General features: G+C 36.9%; 1 protein-coding gene across 5 annotated transcripts in view; it reads left to right on the top strand.

Moving 5' to 3' along the window:
* Window positions 1-24,645, top strand: part of FER (FER tyrosine kinase) — a 154,356-nt gene that overhangs the window by 40,493 nt on the left and 89,218 nt on the right. For all 5 annotated transcript variants that reach the window (XR_001525417.3, XM_015652887.3, XM_033511340.1 and 2 more), the window contains 2 exons: window positions 5,154-5,276; window positions 9,590-9,779. Coding sequence is in view for 4 of the 5 variants with exons in the window: in XM_015652887.3 (XP_015508373.1) it covers window positions 5,154-5,276; window positions 9,590-9,779 (313 nt within the window). In the remaining variant the exon portion in view is untranslated. The remainder of the gene's footprint in view (window positions 1-5,153; window positions 5,277-9,589; window positions 9,780-24,645) is intronic.

Genomic DNA, 24,645 nt, shown 5'->3' on the forward strand with positions numbered 1-24,645 from the left:
GTTTCCTTTTTTTTCCTTTTTCATTTGCTTAATCAAACTATGATCCTGATTTCTTGTCAGTTTTTCTGAAAGCCAAAATGAGAGTGAAGTATTTCAAATCTAAACATACTTGCAGTGTCTTCTGCAGGTTACTCTAATTGCTGTGCTTTCTCAACATGACAGAAACTCTGGATTTAATCAGTGCCTTTTTAAGGCTGTTAATCATCATATTTTTTTTTCCTGTATAATTTGATTACTTTTTGTGAATCTGTTCCATTGATAAGTACTGAAATACATTTTTTATATGAAGTATCTGCCTCCTTAGTCATGAAGCACCTGTATCTTATAAAAGTAACCCATGATAATAAAGTCCCCCCTCAATTCCTTTAAACATGTTTCTCTTTTTAATATATTCTACATCATTACTATATTTATATTATTCCTGCCTAAACTCTGTAGGTATTGTCCATCTTGCTGTATTTCAGCACAGTAACAAGAAACAGATAGATACTGAGCCTCCCTTTTTAATAGAACATTAAATTTTTTCAAAGATTCTGCCTTCCATAGCTTTAAAAGAAAAATTCTTTTTTGGCTTGCCTTTTTTATTGAACTGTTTAGAAATAAGCAGCATATCTAAATAAAAAAGATGAATTGTTGCTTTTCTAATAAACATATCTGATGAAAGATATATTTTTGTTATAAATGTATGTCTCTATATTACCTACATATATACAATTTTAGTACAATTTTCATTGTGTTCTGTTGCAAATCTTACATTCATCCACTTGAAATGGTTTTGCAAATTTGAGTGAGATATTCTATGGTGTGGCATTGTTTTTGGAAGAGGAATCAGGCAGCTCTTTTAAGTGTTGCTGTTTTTAAGGTCTATACTTTCTGGTAGAGATTTAGGATTTTGACAAAAACAGTTAAGCCATATTAGGTCAGACCAAAGACACACACTCAACTTTCTTCATTACCATGTTAGACAGCAGGGAAAAGTCTTGAGGGGAGAACAGAACCAGGATGATCATGCTATGCTGTTTCTTCAGCCTCCCATAATTTTCACCTCTGAAATATTTTGAGATAAGTATCTTTAATGGCCGTGGAGGTAGTTTATAATATCCTTGGAAGTACTTTTCTTCCATGATCTTTTTCAGTCAGGTTCTGTGTATAAAAGTATCTGTCATCCTTTGGTCAAGGAATTCCAGAAATGAACTTCCTATTTTGTGAACCTGCTGCTTTTTTCATTTTATGGCTCTTAAGCTTTTGTTTTGGAAGAGAAGAGGAACAATCTATTCCTTTCTGCCTATAATAATGTAAATTTCTGTTCAACTTCTGCTCTCTGATGTCTTTTTTAAAGCAATCTTTTAGCTTTAGTCTGACTTTTCACAGCGCTTTCACATTCTTTATCCATCTGGCTGTCTTTATTTGAATGTTTTCAAGGTTACTATATTGGTTTTGAGATGAATGACTAGAATTTCACACATAATCCAGATACACAGTTCAGAGGGAGACCTTCCAAGGTTTCCTTAGTCTTGTTCTTACTCTGCTTTGGTTTTAACAAATCCTAGAGTGTTACATGTTGCTGTGGGTTGGAGACAGAAATCATGAGTCCTCTTCATCATCAGACAAGCAGTTTGTTTTATTGTTCAGAACCTACTTATACAGTCAGTTCTGAACTCCCAGGTCTAGAGGATTCATTGGTTGAGGTTTCAGCACCACCCAGCTCTCTGACCTGTGACATGTCTGCTTTCTGGATTGAACATGACTGGCTGAGGTCCCTGCCTGGGTCCGAATCCAACCCATCCCTGCCTCATCCTGTCACTTGTTTTACTTCTAGGTTGGTTGAGTCTGGGGGTCTGATACGGCCAAATTTATTTGGTACCTATAAGCTAGCTGCCATGGTGACACTGGAGAAGCATTCCATTTGATTTTCTGACTCCAGCAGCTCATCAAGCCAGTGTTTTTGGGGAATCATCTACTGTATCTCCAAGATTTCATTTCTGAGTGATAATGGTTAATTTAGAACCATGCTTCATTCTCTACCTAAATAAAGTTTTAGATTATTGTTTCCCCACTGTATATTTGCCTATTTCCATGTGTATTGAAATTACAGCACAGGTATAGAGTATCATAAGGTACAGAATAATCCTTCTTTATTCTTCACATTCATAGCCTTCCTCTTACCTCAAATAACATTATATGATCAGCATTCTTTGTCATTTTTCAAACTGTCCTTTTGTTTTTATTATTATGAACATATTAGGCAGTGCAGATTATTTATGAAGCTCCACTGCCCCCTGGGACTGTAAAAATTGTTTATCATTATCCTGTTTGTCCTTTTGCTTTTTAATGCAGGTAGAGTCCTTCCTTTTTGTTACAGCACTCTGTAACTGTCTTTACTCAGATATTGTTAACTGTGTTTTAGATATGTTGTTACAGTCTTGCATTAAAGCCACTGCAGCCAAAAAAAAAAACCCACAGGTACTTCTGTTAACTGTGTATAACTAGATATTTGCAAATAGGAGAAATGTACTACATCATTTATCCATAGTTGATGGCTTCTAAAGTCAGCTCTGTACATGATGAAACAATAAAAATTTGACTTTCGATATTCAGTGGCCTTGGAGCTTTAAAATGCTACATTATGTTTCTGCAAAGGAGAACTACCTTCAGTATCTACCAAATAAAATAAGTGCACATAGTGGATTTATTTCTCAAACATTTAAAACAATTCAAATACATATATTGATTTATAATCAATAATATTTGGTTGAATCAGCTGTTTTATCGAGTATGCAATGGAGAAAGGACAGCTTTGCACACATAACTGTTTAACAATTTTAGCAACATATATTTTAAGGGAGCATGATGAGGAAATTGGTTTTTACATTTTAAGATAAACTTACATTTATGAATAAAATTTTGACAAAGGGAGGTAGTTAAAAGTCAGTGTTGACTAGATAACCTTTCTAAGGAATGAGTTATGCTGTCTCCTGATAAATATTCATAGATGTCACAGTATAATACTGAGAAATTCTGAAAAGTGTAGCACAATAAAAGTTTATGCTTTGAAGAGATACGCTTTAAAAGCTGAGAGGAGACAACCAGAATAAGCTAAAGGTAGATCAGTGAGAATAGTAATATCCTTATATTCTTCTGAAATATAAGTTCTCTAAGATCAAGCATTTATTTTAATTGATAGTTGCAGCAGAACAGAACTACCAGGTAGGAGTATTGTGTGATTTTTAAAATGTTATAATGATTAACTGTGAAGCCATAGAAACCCTTTTGTAAACTGATTGTATCCAGAAGACAAATACGACACCACAGGAAAATTCCTTTGGCAAGCTACAGCCAAGATGATACAAGACAGATGCAGAATTGTCAGCTCTAGCCAGTTTGAATGAAAGTTATTGTTTAAACAAAGAATAGATGTTGAGTGCAAGGAGGCAAGTGCTTTTGGTGTACATGGTAGCTTTTTTTTCTTTTCTCTAAGATAAATAAAAAAATGTCCTGAAGTATCTCGGAAGTTTCAGGAAGAACTACATCAACTTAATGTTTTAATCTGATGCTGCAATGTAAAATATAAAATCTAATATTTTTGAAGTGGTGAAATAATGAAGATGTATCTGAATGTATATACTCATTCCTTCTAGTGACAAAGTCTTATCAATTTGGTTTTAATTTCATGACTATTGAAGCTTGATCATTAGATAAAACATCTGCTACCTGCAAATCAGTTGTTAAGCAAATATAATGTTGATTAAAATTTTGTTTAGAAAGCTGATTAAAAAAAGTTAGATTTTTTAAAATTACTTTCTTTAGCAAGGTATTAAAATGAAAGAGTTAATTAGTAATAAGTTGGAGGCCTAGTATAAGAAAATACAGGGAAGTTTACCATAGAGATTTTGACAACCTAAAACTTAGAAAAATGTATATGAGAAGTGTAGCTGTGAGGATGTTACTTTGAGGGAAATGTTTAAAGTATATATCTTATCTCAAAATAAATACACGTCGAAGGTTTGTCTTTTAGGAAATAAATTTTGATCGTTAACTCTGTGGCTTTTTTTAGTAATTGTAGTCTCCTAGAATAAAATGCATGACTGAGTACAGGTCATATATAATCAACATTGTATAAAATATATTGTGAGAAGAGGACTGATACAGTGTTTAGAATCAAATAATTCAGTTTGGTATATATGGATGTGTGGAATGTGCCTCCTAGATGTTTAGCCAACTGTGCGTGCGACTTCCTGGTCTGGAATGGTTTTGGGCTGTGGATCTGTGATAATTACTACGTATATTTCGCTTGTGTTCCACTCTTCAGTAATTTTATTGAAATTTGGCTTGAAAATACAGGGAAATAAAGTGAGTTGAAGACGCATAGATACATGACAAAAATGAAACAAGAGGTACATGTTTACTTATTTTTAAGAGATTGTTCTGACTTAAAAAGTTCTTGATTGATATGCATTTTAGAAGTTGTCATTATGTAAGCCATTTACATGCATTGTTCAGAATGCAAATGTTGGTGTACATTCATGGATTTTTTTGTTATTGGAATATTTACCAGGATAATTATGAAGTGTCAGTAATGGTTTTGAAAGTGTAATACCCCTTCTCTGTTAGTATTGTGTGGTTTTGTACAGTTTATCTTTACTTTGAATTAGCCATTACCAAAGATTGTAACCTAAAAAGGATAATTTTGGAGAAAAGATACAATCACTATTACAATAGAAAATAATTATTTGTACTTTTGCTATTTCTAGAAGTAAATACAACACAACTACTGATTCTGTGTATTTATTTAACACATGCTTTATGAGTTGGAAGGCTTTTGTCTTTCTTAAAGCTTCTATAAATTAGCAATATATTAGGAAGACATTAATTCTTGGAATTTATCACATATTCTGGAAAAAATATTTTATTGTAGGAAAACCTGCAGGCAGGAGATGATTCTGTAACCTTGTACAGAGGCGCCTATAGAATCTCTAATAATGTAGATTAACAATGTAAAGGTCTAGCCACACAAAAGAAGAAAAAAAACTATCATCAAGCACATAATCTAAAAAATATATTCTCTTTTACATTTTCAGGAAAAAAATTACAATGTTCCCAGATATATACAGTTCATGTATTTACAGCTTGGGTTTCTGAAATCTGTTTTACAGGTTAAAAACAGTAATAGAAGAACTGATGCAGACACAGCAAACCCTTTTGAGCAAAGAGGAACTTGTTTTGGAACTAGAGAAAAAAATAGAAGAGTCATCTAAGACATGTGAAAAGAAATCTGAGTGAGTTGAAATTAAATTTAAAAGTACAATAATTTGAGGGGGAAAAATGTCTATGCAATTCTTGAAACTTAAGTAGGAGATAACCTTGGTTAATTTTGTTCTGCTTTTTTATTTAGCATTTATTTAGCATTTACTGTGAAAAACAACAAGTAAGTTAGTTTCTCACCTCTAAAATAACCCTTGCCCACTGCAGACCTCTCCTGGGGTGACTTTATGATGCTTGTATCCCCAGTCACCTTGTTTATGTGACCTATGAAGTTCTGCACCTCTAAGACCGGCTCTGAGAGTGAAGCGGGGGAAGAAGAAGCCGCAGTTTGTGTTCAGAAAGAGCCCTCACTGTCCCCTCCTGCTCCTGGGCTGTGGTGTCTGCAGCATGGACAGACAGCAGGACAGAGAACTCCTCTGCTCTTCGTTAGTTTTTAGCTCGCTGAGGCAGGGAAGTTCCCTGGACCTGTGGCCCACCGGGGCCTGGGCCTCGGCACTTTCCAGCACTGGAGGGACTGATAAGAACCTGAGTGAGCCCAGCTACACCCCATGAAAAGGACTTTTCTGGATTTGCCATCTCATCAAACAGCGAGAGGTTTTATTGTTTAATATTATTCAGTTTCTGTTAAATAAACAGTTTTTTCGAGTTTTCTCCAAGGAAATCTTTTCCCAAACCAGATGGGGAAGGGGCTGCTTGAATTTGCTTTCTGGAGGGACCCCATTCAGAGGCATTCTCCCAGATTTGCCCTAAACCAGGATAAATACAATTACTAGAACCCAATGTAGGGCAGGGCTTAGGCTCGGCAAGGTGTGAACAGCCACAGCCCCCTGTGGCCTCCCATCCCCGACCCAGCCACCACTGGGGCCCCGCACGACCCTGACAGGCCGCGCAGGCCGCAGCGCAGCGGGGCTGGCTGGCCCCACCAGAGCTCAGTTACCTTTCTAGGCTGGAAAAAAGAGAGTTTTCCTGGGCTTGCCAGTTTTTAAAATGTGGAATTCACAGAGGTGGACACAGTTTCTAAATGGTTTAAATAGGATGTCAGTTCTCAGAGCTAGCCAGCTATTGGTTTTTCCCAAGCACAAAGGAAGCTCTCAGCAGCTTCTCTCGGGAAAATAATTTCCAGGGGTGTTTTTTTCCTCCTTACTAAATATCAGTTAATGCGAAACCAGCACAAGACCCCAACTCATTGAAGAATTTCCATACTTTAATATAATTGTCATAGTTTGGAATGGCTCAAGAGCTGGACCTTTCATTAATTGAATTCAACTTGATCAAAGAAGATGAGTGAGTTCAGTTACCTTTCTCTTTGACAGAATTCCTTGTGTAGGTGTAATTCTGTGAAAGACTTTCAGAGTCATGTCGAAAACTCTTTCTTATGCAATAATATGTTTGCAACTTGTCAGGTGAAGTTCATTCTTCTTTATACTTCCTTTACAAAAGTGTAAATGTAAAGAATGTAAATCTCATACCCTGTGGTACTGCATAGTAAATACAGAGATTAATGAGTGCTTTAGTGCACCATAAATAAAACATTATCATTAAGAATCATTCTTGGGCAACATCTTTAGGTTTTTCTTCTACCTCTGGTTATAAAAAATGTTCACATACTCTTCTAAACTGATGTCAGGACAACAGATAAGGAAACCTTTTGTCTGTAGTGATATTTTTCTGATTCTTGTTGCAATCAATCTTAATCTTACTAATTTGGTCATAAATACTCATTTACAATACTGGTAGTGAATTGGAATGCAAGTCATTCAGGTAATTCTTCATTCACTGAAGAACTCTTGATGCTCTTTGTTGACGGAACCTTGTCACATGGAACATTATATAGTATTTAATTCACATCCAAAACTTTATTTATGTGTCTGATATCAATGTTTCAATTAGATATTTTGTGTCCTTTCTTTGGTGAAGTTCATATGTGCTTACAGTGTGTTTTCCAAATTTTGGTTCTTGACCTGTCTTCTTTGCTGTATGCTTAGAGGATCAACTATGTTTGAACTAGTTGAGTTTTTGATGGGGTGTTGTTTGGTTTTTTTTCCCTCGATATTGTTCTGTTATCAATTATCACTCCCTGAAAATAGTTTAGACCATGGCTGTATTTCTTACTGTGTGAAGGCTTCTCTGACTGATCCTTTAGCAGATGTTTATGGTTTTAATGAGATGATTTCAGTTCAAATTTTACCAGTACCTGTTTGTCTTATTAAAAGGCAGGGAGTGAAGGCTTCCCTGAAATCATCCTTGTTCTAATTTCTCATTGGTCATACCTACCTCCAACAAACTCCCTTTACACCTTTTAGCTGCAGTGCAGAGTGATCAAGATGTTTCTGCATGTACTTACTGTCCCCAGGATATGTTGTCCAACTGTTGCACTGCATTTAATTATGGCTGCATAAGGCCATATCTTATGGCAGAGTTTTGGTACTTTTATCTTGGCACTAATATTCCATCTTCAAATGATGATGTTACCTTCAACACAGAAATTGTTTTAATTTTATTTTGTTCAAATATGTATATGTGAAGCATACCATCTGTCTTTCCAACAGGATAGCATATTCAATATTTGAGTTTTGATTTAGTTCACCTTTTTGCCACTTTCTCATATGTTGTCCTGATCTGCAGGGATCCTTCACACAAGATCTCACTCTGTGAAGTTGCTGGTAGCTATTGCTAGCAACAAGGACTTTGCTAGGTTGCAGTCATGCAAGCCACAGGCAAATAATTTTATAGATTCTAATTCCTCATGCCTGACTGAAGTGGCAAGCATTGAAAGTTGGATTTGGGAAACCTAATCAGATTGTAATCCATTTTTCCATAGTTCAGAAAGAGATTGTCTTGTGGGTGACTTTTCACTAGCAGAATATGTCTTGTTATTGCTGTTCCTTGATTGGTTGAAACCATTCTGTGTTTGGGGATGTTACTCCAGCCAGTGTATATTCACCAAAGCCTTGCTGATGGTTGAAGCCTGTTATGTTCACATGGTGGTGTCCTTTTTCTCTCATAAAGGAGACCAGATGAAAGCACATTATCTTCAGGTTAACTTCAGGATAATTGTTAATTTGCTTCTCTGATGCTTTTAAATATGTGCAAGCTTCTGCCAAATCTCAGTTTCAGATTTCAGAATCATGTCTGCATACCTCACACCCTTTTTGAATGAATGATCAATGTGGTGATGGTGAGGTGTTTCGCTCATTAGTGACTTGATAAAACACTCACCTATATGGATATGATTTGTATCTTTTCCTGCCAAAGAGGATTTTATGACATGTGGTTCCTCTGTTACTTTGAAACCCATTTGAATACTCACTTGGCTGAACATCAGTTTGTGAAGGATCAATCCCTGTATGAACAAATTTTGCCTTTCTTTTTTATTTCAAGGGTAGGGCTTGCAGGAGGGCTTGTCTTCAAGGAATTATCCTGAAGATACAAAGCAACACAATCCTGTGATTTTTCTTCATTTTGTCCTCATTCTTCATAGTTCTCGTCCATTTATCTCTTTTTTATTTATTTATTTTTTTATCTGTTCTTGTAGACTGTGAGAACTCTGCATTTCCATTGTAGACCACATGTCACTGGGCTCTGGTTGAATGCTTTTAAGGGTGTCTGTATTATATTGTATTATACTATATTATACTGTCTCTTAGGCAGTTTCTGTCAGTCTTTGGTTTTGGTAGTTCTTTGTGATAATAGAGTCATCTGGTACCTGCAGATCTCTGAGTACATGTCCTTCAATATTATTCAATCATGACTGCCTTGAGTATTCACGAGTGTGAGTGGTATTCAGACAGGAACTATAAAAATAAGCAGAAGATGAAAAGTTCCTTTCAGCTCCTCATAAAGACAAATTTATTTAGCTTCGTAAGACAGTTATGACACAGTCCAGAAGTACTTATGGTGCAGTGGAAATAACAGGCGTTTCTTATGTGAGGGCATATAAATTCATACTGGATGTGAGGTGAGTTCAATATTGCAAATTATTACTGCAACAACTACACTGATTGGAGTGAATTTCTTATCACTTAAAATCATTATCTAAAATTTACTTATTCTCTAAGGGAGGGGGAACCCCAGTGTTTATAAATTCAGTCAAAAGTGGATGAAAACAGGAGTTTCACCTATATTCATTAAACATGATTGCTGTGATAGAGAGAAGAGAATGAGTGTTTGTTTGCATTATCTTGCTGCTTTGAAAATTTTTTAGAAGTGCTTCACCTTGAATAAGTGATTATGTTGAAGAATTGTCATGCATTTCCCCCCAACTTTTATGAAGCAAATAAGCTATTTAGAATAATTTATATTTTTAAATTGTTGTTTTCCTTTGCAGTATTGTACTCTTGCTGAGCCAAAAGCAAGCACTTGAAGAACTTAAGCAAACAGTCCAGCAACTAAGATGCTCTGAGGCAAAATTTGCAGCCCAGAAAGAACTACTGGAACAAAAGGTTCAAGAGAATGATGGGAAAGAGCCACCACCTGTAGTGAATTATGAAGAAGATGCCAGATCAGTGACTTCCATGGTAAGTTTTACATCTGTTTTACTGAACTGTGTAGCCTTGCCATTGTGCTTCAAATCCAGAATCAGAGTATCAAGATACTCAATGATGTGATTTAAAGTGAGTGGACTTCACTTTGCATTTTTGGAGACTTGTTTGGACCAGTTGTTCAGTTGCATGATATTTTTTCTTTTTAAGTGGCAGTAACTCATAGCAGTCTGTGTCTGGAGACTTGGATTACTCTTCTCTACACTTGATGCTTAAATTTTCATTACACTGTTTTATAAAGAAAAGTCATAACCCTTACTTAGATTTAGTAACTATGACTGAGTAGCTATTGATTATTTCCCTGTCTGTGTTGAAGAAATAAATTTACAGTTGTAGACTGAAAATTAACAGCAAAAGCTCTTGGAATTGCTGCATGTGTTAAGTAATTGAGAAATTAATTTTATATACTGTAATTACTCTTTTATTCAACAGAAATGAACATTTTTTTTGAAACTTATTTTTAAATGTTTATATGCTCTTAATAATTGAAAGGAATTTTTTTTTTTGTTCTGATGAGACCTCATGTATTTTAAATAAGTACTTTACTTTGCTAATATTTTGTGTGACTTCCTTTTCTCAGTTGTATGCAGTTATGTGCAGAGTTTGTAGGCCACATAAAAAAGCAAACAAATCGTACCTGTTTACTAAAGGGACAAACAGCAGTGTTTGCCTTTGTGGATTAGTTTTGACATGTAGGAGATATTTATGACTTTTTTTCTTTGAGGTTTAGCCTGACATTTTTTTTGGCCCATGGGGCAGTAGCTCTGTGAAATGATAATTAAATGGTTGTTTCTGAGAGGAAAGCTTTTTTCTTCCTCTGGCTATTTGTGGAGCTGTTCGATTCCCATTCTACAATTATGCTTAATTATGAGCATTCTCTTGCTTCCACTGCTGTTTAATATTTACAAGGCACTATGAGGTGGTTGTCATTTACATTGATACAAAACATTATTTTAGAAAACTTATATGCTTGTCATGACCTAGAATGAGTTTAAAAAGTACAAAAGTATGAAGAAAGAGAAAAGACGGATCAGGATAATGATTGCAAAAGATAAGGAAGCTTGGAATCTTTTTGGAGTAGGCTATCTTGTTAATTGTTTAATACCATAACCTGTAGTAGTGCTAGTGATTAGTGTCTACTAGTGTTAGTTGAGATGATGAATCTAGTCATAAGAATGGTACTCTTCCCCTTCAGCTCAAGATTACTGAAGTCTGCTTTCTGGTGTCTAAACCTCTGAGTGAGTGAGTGGGAGAAAATAATCCCATGTGCTGAGCACAGGCCTACACAGGGCCAACAGGACACAGACACAGCAGCTCTATCACTGCCAGCACCGTGTCACCTCCAGTGTCACCTGCAATGAGTGAGGAGCCATCGCCTCCAGTGTAGCCACTAATGGGCCTGCAGTGTTCCAGGGCAGATGGCACAGGGTGGCTGGTTCTGTGCTCAGGGCACGGTGGCTTCTGCAGGAGGGTAGGGAAGGGAGAACATAGAGTCACAGAATAGTTTGAGTTGGAAGGGGCTTTGAAGATTGCCTAGTTCCAACCCCTTTCAACACCATCCACCACAGGATGCAGCCTTTACAAAATCTTGCCACTTTAATCCAATACAAGGTTGCACAGAAAAGTCATGAGAGCAATTAGAAAGTGGCCTAATAATGGTTTATGGAGTTCCATCTGGCCTACGTTATCTAAGAGTTTAGAGTGCCTTTTATTTATTATTTTTTATGAAAATAATGCTGATCATTCAAGCTACCTTGCAGAGAAGACTTGTCATGAAGTGTGACGTGTTAAGTTTCATCTGAAGAATAAATTTTGCAGAATTTATTTTTTGCAGCACTTCCCTTGCTTCTTCAAGGCAAAGCTTGCCAGAAGGGCTAAGCCACTCTTGGACATGCACACTTTGTGGGTACCAGATGCAGAAGTCCTTGTCTTGTACAGGAGATTGAATAGGACTGAAAACAGGGTTAACTGTGAAAGCAGGCAACTTTATTTCCAAAGCTGAGTCAAGTTCAGCGTTTACATGTACAGGATACAGCGTTTAACTGCAGGCCATTGGTACTGAGGCTGCCTTGGGATCAGCACATCTTGCCCCAGAAGGAAACGGTCATAATCCACTGCAGCCTGCCCTGGATCCTGTTCATCCTGCTGCTCATGCTATTTTTTCTCCTTAGGACCTGCAGGAGCTCCTGCACCTCAGTAAAGAATTCTACCAGCTTTTGGACTTGAAAAAAGAGAGTAGCTAAAACATGCCTGATGGTGTTGGTATTGGCCTTGCTTTCTGAGAAGGGGTTTGAGGTGATCATTAAATAATTTGATGCCTGTGATGTTGGATAAGCAGCACACTGTATAGAAGTGCTGGGCGGCAGTGCAGACTGTGGGGCATTTTTCCCTCACACAGCCTCTTCCCCACCTGGCCACTCCAGTGAGCCAGAAGTAGTCAGGCCTGTTGTCTCTGCACACAAAGAAAGAGCCACTTCTGTCACCCTGCAGTGGAGCAGAGAGGATTAAGGATGTGTTGGGTGGTCACTGTCAATACTGGGGCTGTCTCATCCCTCACAGCTCATGCCAGAGCTGTGTTCCTGGCAGATCAAGACTCAGCTCAGGTACTGGAATCTCTCCTCTTTTAGACTAAGATTGTTTCCCCTTATCATATCACTATCTGCCAATGTGAAGAGTCAGCCTCCATCTTTCTTATGACTTCTTTTGAGTACTTGAGGGCTTCAGTGAGATTTTCCTGGAGATCTTCCTTTTCTTCTCCAGGCTGAACAACTCCTCTCAGCCTCTTGTCATAGGATAGGTGCTCCAACCTTGTGGTCAATTTAGTGGCTTTCCTATGGGCTTGTTCCATCTCTTTCTTCTATTGAAGACCCAAGTTACTGGATTGTTGTTGTTGGGTGCAATTTTCAAGGTGGGATCTCACAGGGGCAGAGTAGAGGGAGCAAGTCATCTCCATCATCATGCTGCTCATGGTGCTATGGGTGTAGCCCAGGATGTGGTTGACCTTTTGGGCTGCAAGTGCACAGTGTCAGCTTATGTTCAGCTTTTTGTCTACCAGCACACCCGAGTCCTTCCTTGCAGGGCTGCTCTTGATGTTCTCTTTCTCCCAGTGTGTGCTCATGTTTGCCATCACCCTGATTCAGAAGTCTTTACTATATCTCAAGATGAAAAAATCATACACTGATGGTTGTTTCTGTAAATAAACGTCCTTGTGATTTTTAAAATAGGATTCATTTTTTTTAGTAAAACTCCTTAAAAGTATAGGGCTGTAAAAGATCAGAAACAAAATGTTCTTGCTGCTGATGGCTCATCCTGTTGTTGTTCAAGAGGATGACTATTTCTTCAGCTATAAATTCATTAAGGTTTCTCCACTTTCTCTCTTTTTCTAAGAGCAGTTCATCTAAATGTTGCTCTGATACACTTGAATGTGGTTATTAATTCCTCTCCAGAAATTAATTGTAAACACTTGTTTTACAAAATTTTCTAAGAATTGGAAAATCATAGTTGGCTTGTGTTGTCAGCAAATGAATTTTTTTTTTTCATATGAAGCAAATTTTTGTGTCCTCAAGTCACAAGCAATTTTTTTGTTTTGTCATTTAAAATTTAAAAGCAGATATGCAAAGCAATTTTCTTTTGTATCTCTTAAATATTTATATTATATAAATAGAGCCAATTTCATGGTGGAATAGTTTGCAAATTATTTTGTTTCCCTTCTCTTACGTTAGGTAACTGTATAATAGAATACTAACAAGGAATGAAATTCTGCTTTGCTGTTAGATATGTTTTTATAGATAGTGTAATGTTATGTGAGTGTTTTAACTTAGTTTCCTTGCTCTTTTTTGCCTCTATTAAATAGGAATATTCTGTTAGTGTCTTCAGTATAGTCTGCTTTAGGCAATGTATTTTTTTAAGTATGTTGGCTGTGCCTTGGTAGGCATGTTCTCATTTTAGAAAAAAAAAGAAATTTCCAAGCAATTCCTTTTTTTTTTCAATAAGGATATAATATCACAGTGAAACCAACATGTATTTTTTGTTATTTCTGAACATTGCATTTAACAGTTTTGTCATTGTATATGGAAAAATGAAACATTTTATTGTTACTAGCAGTTCTACTTTCCTATGGATTTATCTACACAAGACAGAGGTAGTTATGACGCTGATGGTACAAGTTTAAAATCTTATTTTTGAGCCCCTTAGAGTTATACATCAATACTATTCACTGTGTTAATGGGAGATTCATAGTTCACATGTTCTTCTGTGCTTAAAGTATGGAGATACTAAAAAGAAGACAGTCCTTGTAAACAGATATATTTTGACAAAAATGTAGTAGTTATCCAAAGTGTTATGTATTATGTCACTATAAAATTTAACCAGTAACTAGAAGCTACTTGAGCTAATTATTCCACATTTAGGTGTTCAGTCAGTGGATGTATGGCCTGTCATTTATTTGTCTGAAGGTACATGAGGTATATTTTTGCTGTTATTACGCTCAACAAAGTATGGCAGTAGTCCATGATAATTAAAATTAAGAAAGCAACAGAAACAAAACTTTTATATATCTGATTATTGGATTTGAAATAAAAACCTCATTTATTTTTGAATATTCTAGTACCAGCTAAACATTTATTCAGGTAATTATGTACAATTATGATGATTTGCATTTCATGGTAATGCTTTAAACTTACAGCATCAGATACTGACTTGGAAATTGTTACAGAGTAGGAAGCCTTCTGGGAGTGCTTAAAACAGGCAATAGGTTTAGTTAATATAAAATAGTAATTTTGTTTAGCAATCATGTAGTTAAATCTCTGTGCCACATTAATTTGTCTTTTCCTTTTTCCTTACATGGTAAAAAAATTTATGAAGGCATAAACCTATTACTTTTTAGAATATATGTTTGGAATTACATGCTGTTCTCACTAGTGTTTCATGTAGATTTATTTTGCATACTGCAGCATTTTCCTGGAGCTGGTTGACAAAACTGAGATTTTGTGTGCAGTCTCTGCAACACTTGAGAGACTTGTCAGCAGGTGGAGCTCAGTGCCAGAAGACTAGTTATGACTGAATAAGCCAAAGCTGTTATCATGAACTCTTGAGAGGGCAGAAGCAAGCTGAAGAACCATGGTACAGCCATTGGGATGTTGTAATGCCTTGTGCCGGTAGAGTTTGAGGCTTAAAACTGTACACAGCAGAAAATGGATTTATCTGTTGTAGCACTATTACTTGAAAAAAAAAAATACCAGTTCACCTCATATCTAATCACTTTTGTTGTTTGTTATTCCTTTTTAAAAGGCTTCAGAGATGTTAGCCTTAGTGATAGTTAGCCTTTAACAGTAGGATAAACCAGCTTTTACTGAAGATTGTGGTAATTAAAAAATTAGTTCTCATTCATTATGGAAGGAAAAAAATACTAAATATATGAAACAGAGCTAAAGTGCTACTTGATTTGTTTGTGAATTACTCTACCTAATGTCAATGTTTTACGTTTCCATCCTTGCTTTTTAGAATTGGAGATTTGGTGCTCTAGTTAGTATGATCAACAAACCGGTAGCCAGAGTCTTCTGCAGGTTTGGATTTGCAGTGAATGTGTTCAGAACTCTCACTAAAATAGTAATTGACAAATTTAATCAGTTTGTATGTTTTGATTTTTTTACTGTCAGTTACATAGATATGAAAGAGGCTTTGCAGAAATTTACTACTTGAGTAAAGATGCTTCATTGCATACGTTTTAGATGTTGGATCACAAGGCCCTGAAACATAATCTGCTGAGAGAACTCTCTTGGGGGTTCCTTTTCCCCTGCACTCTCAGACTACGCAGGTTCTCTGTTTTGAAAAAGATGCAAGGAAGTGATTGCCTTCTTTGACAGGCCATTACAGCAATAGCAGAAAGTGTAACAGCAGAGATAAATTTGTCATTTTTCTTACCGATTCAGAAGAATAGACACATTCTTATGCTCTATAGTGCATCACCAAACATCTCCCTTATCTGTCCATATAATTCTCTACTTATTTGAGGCTCATGACATTTATATAAAACTAAGATTGTATTAGAGCATGTTAGTGGAGCCCTTCACAGTAATTTGGTTTATATATTTATGAATCTTGTACACTTCCATTGCATTATTGCAAGATTTTAACTTTCTTGTCAGTAGACCCAGGGCTAGAGTTAGTCTGTGCAGCATTGGTATCCTTATCCTTGCTTTTGTTTTATACTCTGCTGAGGAAACACTGCCAGTGCAGTCATGCTGTAGAAATTTTGCCTATTTATTAATAAAAGACCTGGAAATAAACAGTTTTATTTGGTGGTTGCCTGAACAGCTGAAGTTCAATTTTGTTTATGGCCACTTTCCAAGCTTGCTGGCTTGGGCCTGTGTTGTGGCTTACAGCCAGAATTTGACATGGATTGAAAGTGCCCCAGATGTCAGATGCCTTTGGGAAGTGTGGGAAGATGAATTCTATTCATCTTTCTCTCATACTGAGTGTGTTCTAGCTTCTGTTTCTTCTTTTTTTAAATCCCAACTGCCTGATGGACTTGTATCAGAGGAAGAAACACAAAAGGAGATACTAAGGTAGTATAGTAGACAGATAAAACCAGTAATACTTTGTCCCACTGACTGGTCCAGAATTTAGAAGATGAGAAGTCAGTGAAGCTATCTAGACTCTCACCACTGAACATGCCTAGAAACTTCTGAAGTAGAAGATTGGACTAAGTTCATACACTAAGGCTCAGAACTTAAGCCTTTCTTAAGGTTAGCATATTTTCTATCAAAAAAGTGTTGAGAAATAATCTGGTCTTGGGGAAAAGTGAAATTAGAAGTATAACCAAATTTTTTTAGGAATTGAGATATATGGATCATTCACAGAAAGAGAACTCTTAGAATATTTGAAGTGCAGAATTAGTTTACCAACTCTCTGTATGATGGAGAGTTATAAGCACTTGAGATAAGTATACAGACCTCCCTTGAACTGCCAATAATATTTCAAGTACTTTCATTTCTTCCTTCTGGAAGCAGGCTTCACTATAGTAGTGCTGCAGAACTGCATGCCCACTGGAGATTTGTTCTTTCAGTCAGAATCTTCTCTGTGGATTAGGAAAGCTTCTCACAGAAGTTTCCTTTTTAACAGAAATCACATATTGGTATCCAGCGTATGCTTCTCTATGTGCTGTGAGAAAAGTAGTAATTCTTTGCCAAAATCATAATCATTGCCTTCTTGCCTCTTTTTCATAGTGATGAGACTGAATTAGTGTAATTGCTAACTTCTCATAGCCTCTAGGCAACGCACAGGAAGTAATGTGATAGAATTTGGCTTTAAATCACTACTCAACTTTTCTCTCTTCCTTTTTAACTGGCTGATTAAAAATACCATTGTCCTTAAAGGCAAATATTATGCTTCTAAAACTCCTAAAATCTACTATAAACTATTTATTTGAATTAGGATTTATGGTTTTAATGTAGTGTCACTGGAAGTTTTTTGCCAGATTGAAGTGTATGATTTTATGCCTAACTTCTGGATTTTTTCTGCCATGTGGGGAAGTTCTTGCCTGCTACAGACTTGAGAAACCAGAATGACAATCCAGTTTTAGGTTACAGCCCTATTTTTTTGCTCTCTGGTTTTTTGTTTTGTTTTGTGTTTTTTTTTTTTTAATCATCTAGCAGTCAGATAGATGCAAAATATTTCTGGTCAGTTTGGGATCCAGATGCCTCAACATCAGCAATAATGGCCATTTTTAGATTGCTTAAGGTATCCTGCCTGTGAAATGAAGCTGTGACTCTGGATATTAATATTCGAACAGATGAAGCCCCCTTTCCAACAGACATTGAGGTTCTTTGTTCCAAATAATCTTCAATGGTTGACACCACGCTGGACCCCACAGCTAGCTCAGGGGCATTGCTGTGCCATGAGTGGGGAACAGCTTCCCACTGCAGTGGGGAGAGCTGAAACTTAGAGCCTGCTCTGCAGCAAGAATGGTTGTCAGTGCCAGGGAGCGGACAAAAGAGGAGAGGGAAGCCTTCGGTGTGAAGTTCCATGGAAGGTTTACTTGCCAAAGGGGACAGGGATCAGAGAGCCCCGAATACCAGTGTGTTTGGGGTTCTATACAGCACTAGAAATGAGGGGGTGTACACTCTCTGAACCAATGGGGAATCCGGGAAGGAGGAGTGAGTGGAGGGGAATACAGTTCAGGGGATAAAGGGGGTGGAGAGGACAGGTCCCGTGAACCAATGGGGTGTCGTACAATAGGGGAATTCCAGTAGGGCAGAACTGGCAGGGGAGGATCCAGAACAAGGGACAGAGTTTATAATGACGGATGGGGAAGGCACTGGAATATAGGGTGGGGAATACAATGATTGAAGGGCAAAGGGAAGGAACATAACCTGGTATTAATCCAACTTGGAAAAAAATCTAAAATGCGGGGAGGGGACATGGAACAGACCATTAACATCAGACCATTCAACAAACCATAAAATAAAAATGCACTGCAACAAATGGTAGGGAAAATTAAAGTTCTGTTTGAGATAGTGGTAGTCATTGTAACCTTGTCAAAAACTTGCAGGATTGCTTACCTCAATTTCTTTTTAGGGAGGTACAGAAACAGGTCATCAGAAACTTAATTTTTATTTGGCTGTTGTGTTAAGGTAATGCGAGAAAGGCAGTGACATTTGCATAAAGATGATAGCAGATATTCAGGACTTTCTGAAACTGATGTCCTCATCCTAGAGAAGAAAGAAAGCTTGGAGTATCACAGCCAGGATGTGTGGAAATTTGTCATTCTTGGTAAACAATTGAAGATCTTTACTTTTAGGGCACTGTAGGATTTTGTGGACCAAAAGCAGGTTTGTTTTCTGGAAGTTACGTCAAAAGCTTTCTGCAAGCAAAATACATTTTAAAATCTGATTTTTTTTGTCAAGTTTCTGAAATAAAGTAAGAGTTGGTGGTATCTAGAAGCTAGATTAATAAGAGTAGGGGAAAAAAGAAAAAGAAACCAAATACAGGATAGAGTGGCAGAACTGGACACTGGCAGCTCCAGAGGTAGTAGAGCATTTAATCAGGTTCAGAGTGTGCCTAGGATTCCTATCAGGAGTAAAATGAAAAGAGGTCATGAACAGTGCTGAGGACAAGACTATCATGTGGGTTCAAAGTCTGTCCAGGACACAGGACCAAACATAGGATTGGAGAAACGTACAACATCCTCATGTAGGACTCATTGAGCAGGAAGGGCTGGAGACAGAGCAGTTGTCAGTATAATTTCATGAGACAATGTTTTTGTGAGACTGTGGCTCTAACTTTATCAACACATGTTGCCTCTGTGGTAAACTGAGTGCTAAATCAAAGTGCAAATGGTATGATAAGAAAAATACAGTATAGAAGTGGTATAGCCTGAGCTGTATCTGCAAATTTTTGTTTCTGATGTGCCGCAGAATGACTTACTTTATTTCTGGGTCTTGGCTCTGAATACTAAGATGGAACAAAATCACTTAATGTTTGGCTTTATGTGTAATACAAAATTCTGTCATTCTCCTTTAGATTAAATTTACCTAGTTTTGTAAGAACTCTGAAACAATAAATGTATCTGGAACTGGAAATGGTCTTTACTAGCCACAAACTTAAAGTAACAGTCAGAGTTAAGACTGTCACAATATCTAACTGAAATTATCTTAGTCTGGAAACCTGTAGCATTTACTCAGCAGCTGCTATAAAAATGAAAACAACTGTTGGTAGGAGAGAGAGAAAAATGGAAACACAAATATATTGGTTTGGAGTTGGGGGGGCTAAAATGAGATGCTGGACAGTTGTGACAGTTTCTGTACCATATTAACCTGTAATTTTTGTCTTCTGTGCTGGCTGCTGGCTAGAGCAGTTGAACATGGTGGTTATTTATACTGAATTCAGTGTAATGCAGTGAATGTTGTAGTACAGAAGGAACTGATGTGACTGAGTTGGCCATAGGCAATTATATTGAAAGAGAATTCAGATTTTAAGTAAGGGGAGATGTATTTGGAGAGTTCTAAAAATAAAAAAGTTTAAAAGTAACTTCTGAGCTAGAAACAATGAAACAAAAAACCCAAAAGTAACTTCTTGCTTACAAAACCATAAAAGTTAAAGAAGTTACTTCTGGGTTTTAAAAAAACCAAAAACCTTTTAGGTACATTTGTATTTTGTTTGTCTGTAAGAGAAACCCACATTCCCAAGGAAAATCATAGTTCAATAAAGCTGATATAAGTTCCGTTTTCTTATGTTAATTTGTTGGCTATTATAGCATGAAGGGGAGATTTGTTTTCTCTGTACGGGGTGGGGGGAGGACAAACCTGCAAGTGGGAATTGTGAACGTCTCCTACCTATTAGAATCCTGTTACAGTGTGGTTGTGCTCACTTAGTGATGGTTGAAGTTCCAGGCCACAGTAATATGTGACATACATGCTATTAATGAAGGAATGATTTGTAGAATAATTTTTATACTGGCCAATGAAGTAGCTTTTTGACAAAAACAGAGCTGTTTTCTTTTCAGGCTGTTTTGTACGAAGCTGTGGCTGTGTATTGGAAGGTTTCAGGCGGCTTCAGGTGCTGCTGCTTTTGTCTATATGATCTGTTCACTCCATAGAGTTTTTTATCTGTAACATGTAAATTAACACTGTGTTTGTGGAAAGTTTTATGTACATTTGATCTTGGCATTAAGTGTGTCAGGAACTGTGTGATAAGGAGATTTGTAGATTTATAATATCTAACAGAAATAGTGAGGAAAATAGGATTTTCAACCAACATGACTGAAGTATTTCATCAGTTATTTTCTTCAACATACTTTTAAAGAAGTCGATGCATTGCATAATATATAACTATACCCATAAACTAGAAATTATTGATTTTTTAGAGGAAGGGGGGTGTGGGTACAAAAGGAGTTTCTTCTGTAACCAAGGAGACTGGCCTTTGATTCAACAAGTAGCTTGAGCATGCCAAATAAGTACAATTTGCGAACTTTCAGGGAACACTGATTGGTTGTTCAGACCCTTTTTAATATGTAATGACTGAAATAAAAAAATACAATCTGTTGACTGAACTAATAACTCAAAGTCTTTTTGCATTTCTGTAGAAGTCCTGCCTTATTTATTTTGGCTCATGATGCTAGATAAAATTTATGAACCTCAGCTTGAATAGGATTGAAATATTTTATTTGGTACCATTGCTGAGACTTACATCCTGATTCTGTCATCCATGATGTCTATATTTTCAAAATAGTCCTATTTTTGTCTATGATTAGTAGCTGTGATCTATGCATGGGTTCAGTGGACCATAGGCTTTACTCAGAGTAGAATTTGAACACTGCCAATTTTGAGGGTTTGCATTTTTGTTGTTCTGTTGTTTAAATTGGCAGATATTTGTTGTTTTGGCAACCTGTAAAGATTACTCATTAAGCCTACCTAAGTTATGGTGCTCAAGTAGTGCTCAAGCTGTCACAAAGTTGGTCTATCATTTTATCTATTAACATGCAGGCTGATTTGTGCATAAACAAGTATCTGTCAAAACCAAAAGCAAACATATTCTGACTACCCTGCCAAACAGCTGTCAGACAGAAATACCTGATCAAATTCGAATCTATGCATATACTGCAAGCTCTTAGCAGTTATGAAAGCTTCAGTTTTATTGTTTAACACATTTAATGTAAATGTGGATCTGGCTAAGAACCTGTCATACCCTGTCTCACTGAAGCTCTTCAGAGTCAACTCCATGAAACTTTGTTTTATTGTGATAAAACAAATGCATCCTCTCACAGTATGATTTTCCAAACAGATTACAGTCACCAGTCCATGTTCAGTAGCACTGTTTATTGGGAGCAAAAAAGGCTTCACATTCTGCCTGATCACATAACATGTAATGCTGTTTCTTGGTGCTCGACACAGCATTTACCAGATGGTTTCATTAGAGCCAGTCAGTGAGTCAGCTTGAGCCAATTAATGAATTTTAAGAGGAATCTTGATTAGTAGATGCCACTGTGTAGAGGGCAGAATTGAAGAAATGGTACCTTGTACCAGTCAGAACAGTGTGATGACAAACATAAAGACAGTGCCCCTCTGGTACAATGATATGGTAGTTGGCTGGGGAGATGGGATTTTTCTCTGGCCTGTAAGAACTCCCTTTGAAATTAGGGAAAAATTTGAGGGTTTCTCCACCTCATCCCCCTAGAGAATACTGTTTTCTGTAGATTGGCAACTGGCATGGACCTCTGTTAAAGCTGGCCTGCAGGTCCCTGCCTGGGATCCTACTGCTGTTGAGTATTTAGTTCTTGGTGTCTTGTGAACTGTAGGAGGATTCATGGATTTCAAGGTCATGCAATATAGTGATGCCATTCTTGTTTTGTGTTCTTTATATGTTGACATTTGTCCATTGCTTCCCAAACAGCATTCAGGGTACAGCTACTTCAATGCATCTAATCCCTTCCAGAAGACAGATTTTCTTGACTTAAATGCCTAAAATCTTCACTCCACTACCTTGGTAATGTGGATGCACTAGCTTCATAAAGCACTTTTGCAGGTGTTACTGAGGGTCAATGTGGCTGAAAACCACCAAATCCAACAGTGATATTTAATGAGATCTGGAAAGACTGTCATGCCTCCTGTTAGTGAGTGGTGCATTCTAAATAAAGTAATTGACTGGTGTAGTAAGTGCAGTCACTAACAAATGCCATAGTCAGTTCATGCTGTGTTTATAAATACTGCATTTAGATATATTTTGGGCTGACTAACCCCCAGTTGGCAGTGTTGGAAGCAGCATCAGCTGCTTCATTGGCTGATGCACAGAGTACTTGCTCCCATAGCATTAGTTTTTCCTTTATGCAGTTGGTACAGCATCCAGTTAGTTGATTCAGTTGTCTTCCCATGTCGTCTTTGGATACAAAATGCTGAACTCTAATAGAGATACAATCCTCCTTAGAAAACTGTGTTTTGGATGGAACATTTGCTTGAGTTGAGATCGGGCGATTTTTATTTTTTTTTTTAGAATCTCGGAAGAAACCCTGCAAACTGTCCTTCTCACTGATCTGTTACCCTAGTTCTGTATTTCCTGTACTTTCCCCAAGCACCTTTTAACTAACCCCCATGGCAGAAATAAATGCTTGTACCTCTTTGCTGACTTATAATCCACCACCTACAAACTGCTATACAGATTTGCTTTATGAGATCACAATTTGTCAAGATACTGATTGTGCTCTGTGAGACCAGAGAAGCTTTGCCTGTGCAGATCTGGAATAAAAGATTAAGAACAGTCTTTGTTTGTTTTTTCTCTGCTGAAATGTGACTCAGCTTCCTGTCTGAAGGTTTTACAGTTTTAAAATAACCAACACAGGTTGTAATGAGAAAAGGAGAATGGTTTGTGCTTCTCATACTTGTGCAGTGTAAGGATATATGGATTTCTGGGAAGTCTATTACTGTTACTTTAAGTTTGTGGTTAGTAAAGACCATTTCCAGTTCCAGATGGCATTCTTTGGCAAGCACACTCTTCAGGAATTTGTCAACATGCTTGTGGTAGCTGTGGATAATCTTTATCACTTCCTTACTTCAGCTACAAACTGTTAGAGAGAACATTAGGAGTTGAGGTATTTTGGATATTTTTTTGCAAGACTTTATGTTTACCAGTCTGTATCCTTGTGTAAAAATGCCCTGGACACTGTTTGCATTTGCTTAGTCTGCTGAGTTAATTGTGTTGAGTACTGTATGCATGGCATAGTTCTTCAGGCACTTTCACTGGAAAATTTTGTATGCCTCTTGTGAAATATAGCCCAGAGGTTCTTCACCGGTGGCTTTTTGTTATCAGCCCATGTACTGATTACTCTAGTTCTTTTTATTAGGCCAGTAGTTGTAATAAAATTTTGTTAGTCCTTGAGTAATACTTAACAGTTTGAAAAATTTTGATGTTAACTTTTTTAAAACTGAAGCCAACTACTGTGCACCTAAAACTTCACCATTCCATTGAGGAAGTCCATCACAGAATACTGCAATTTTTTAGTAAGTGCCAAAACCACTCCCTACCTTTATACTTGTTTTTGTGAATAAATGAGTGTATGAAAACTCTGGGACATAAAAGTTATTTTCTACACTAATTCCCATCTCTAATGGAGGAATACTGATGTTTTCAGTTGCTGTTTTATCATAATCCAGTTAAATAGAGATGCAGTTTTTCAAATAGGAGTAATGCTACATAACATGTGTCTATGTAGAAAAAATCCATTTCTTCCATTACCTTAGCAAGAATCTTCATTCTAGCTCAGATTTTGTTTTGTTTTTTCTTTCTTAACTTGAAAGGGGGACAGCAAGACCAGTCCTTGTGTGCATAAATGTGTATAACCAGTTCAGAAATGTATTTCAAATTGAAGACTTTACCACTTCAAGTGGGAACTGTAGTGTTGATCTTGAATAAAACTCTGGTGCAGCATAAGGCATTACTGCATTTCTCTGTTTTTTTGAGAATTTGGGTCATAAAAACCTGAAACTATTTCAACTGGATATATGCAGTATTAAAGTAAAGAAAAAAAATTAGCCTCTTTGATTCAAAAATGCTACTAAGAATTTTTACATTGAAATTATTAGAGATTGCACATTTATTTACTGCTTTTTTGACTTGTGATTCTTAGTTTTCTTGAAGCAGTAGCAGCACAGCCTGAATATTGAGCATGTTGTCCTGCCAGATGCTAACCTTCACCAGCAGCCAGTTCATCATACCATTGTTTTTTTTCATGCCATTAGTTTTTTGAATTATGAGCTGCCAGTGGATGGGAGATGTTGGCTTTGTTGCTTTTGTGAGCATTAGGTACTGCAGTACAACTATGCGCACTCAGTGCAGTCTGTTTTATGTTCTC

This window comes from Parus major, chromosome Z (genome assembly GCF_001522545.3).
Source record: "Parus major isolate Abel chromosome Z, Parus_major1.1, whole genome shotgun sequence".
NCBI classification, from domain to species: domain Eukaryota; kingdom Metazoa; phylum Chordata; class Aves; order Passeriformes; family Paridae; genus Parus; species Parus major.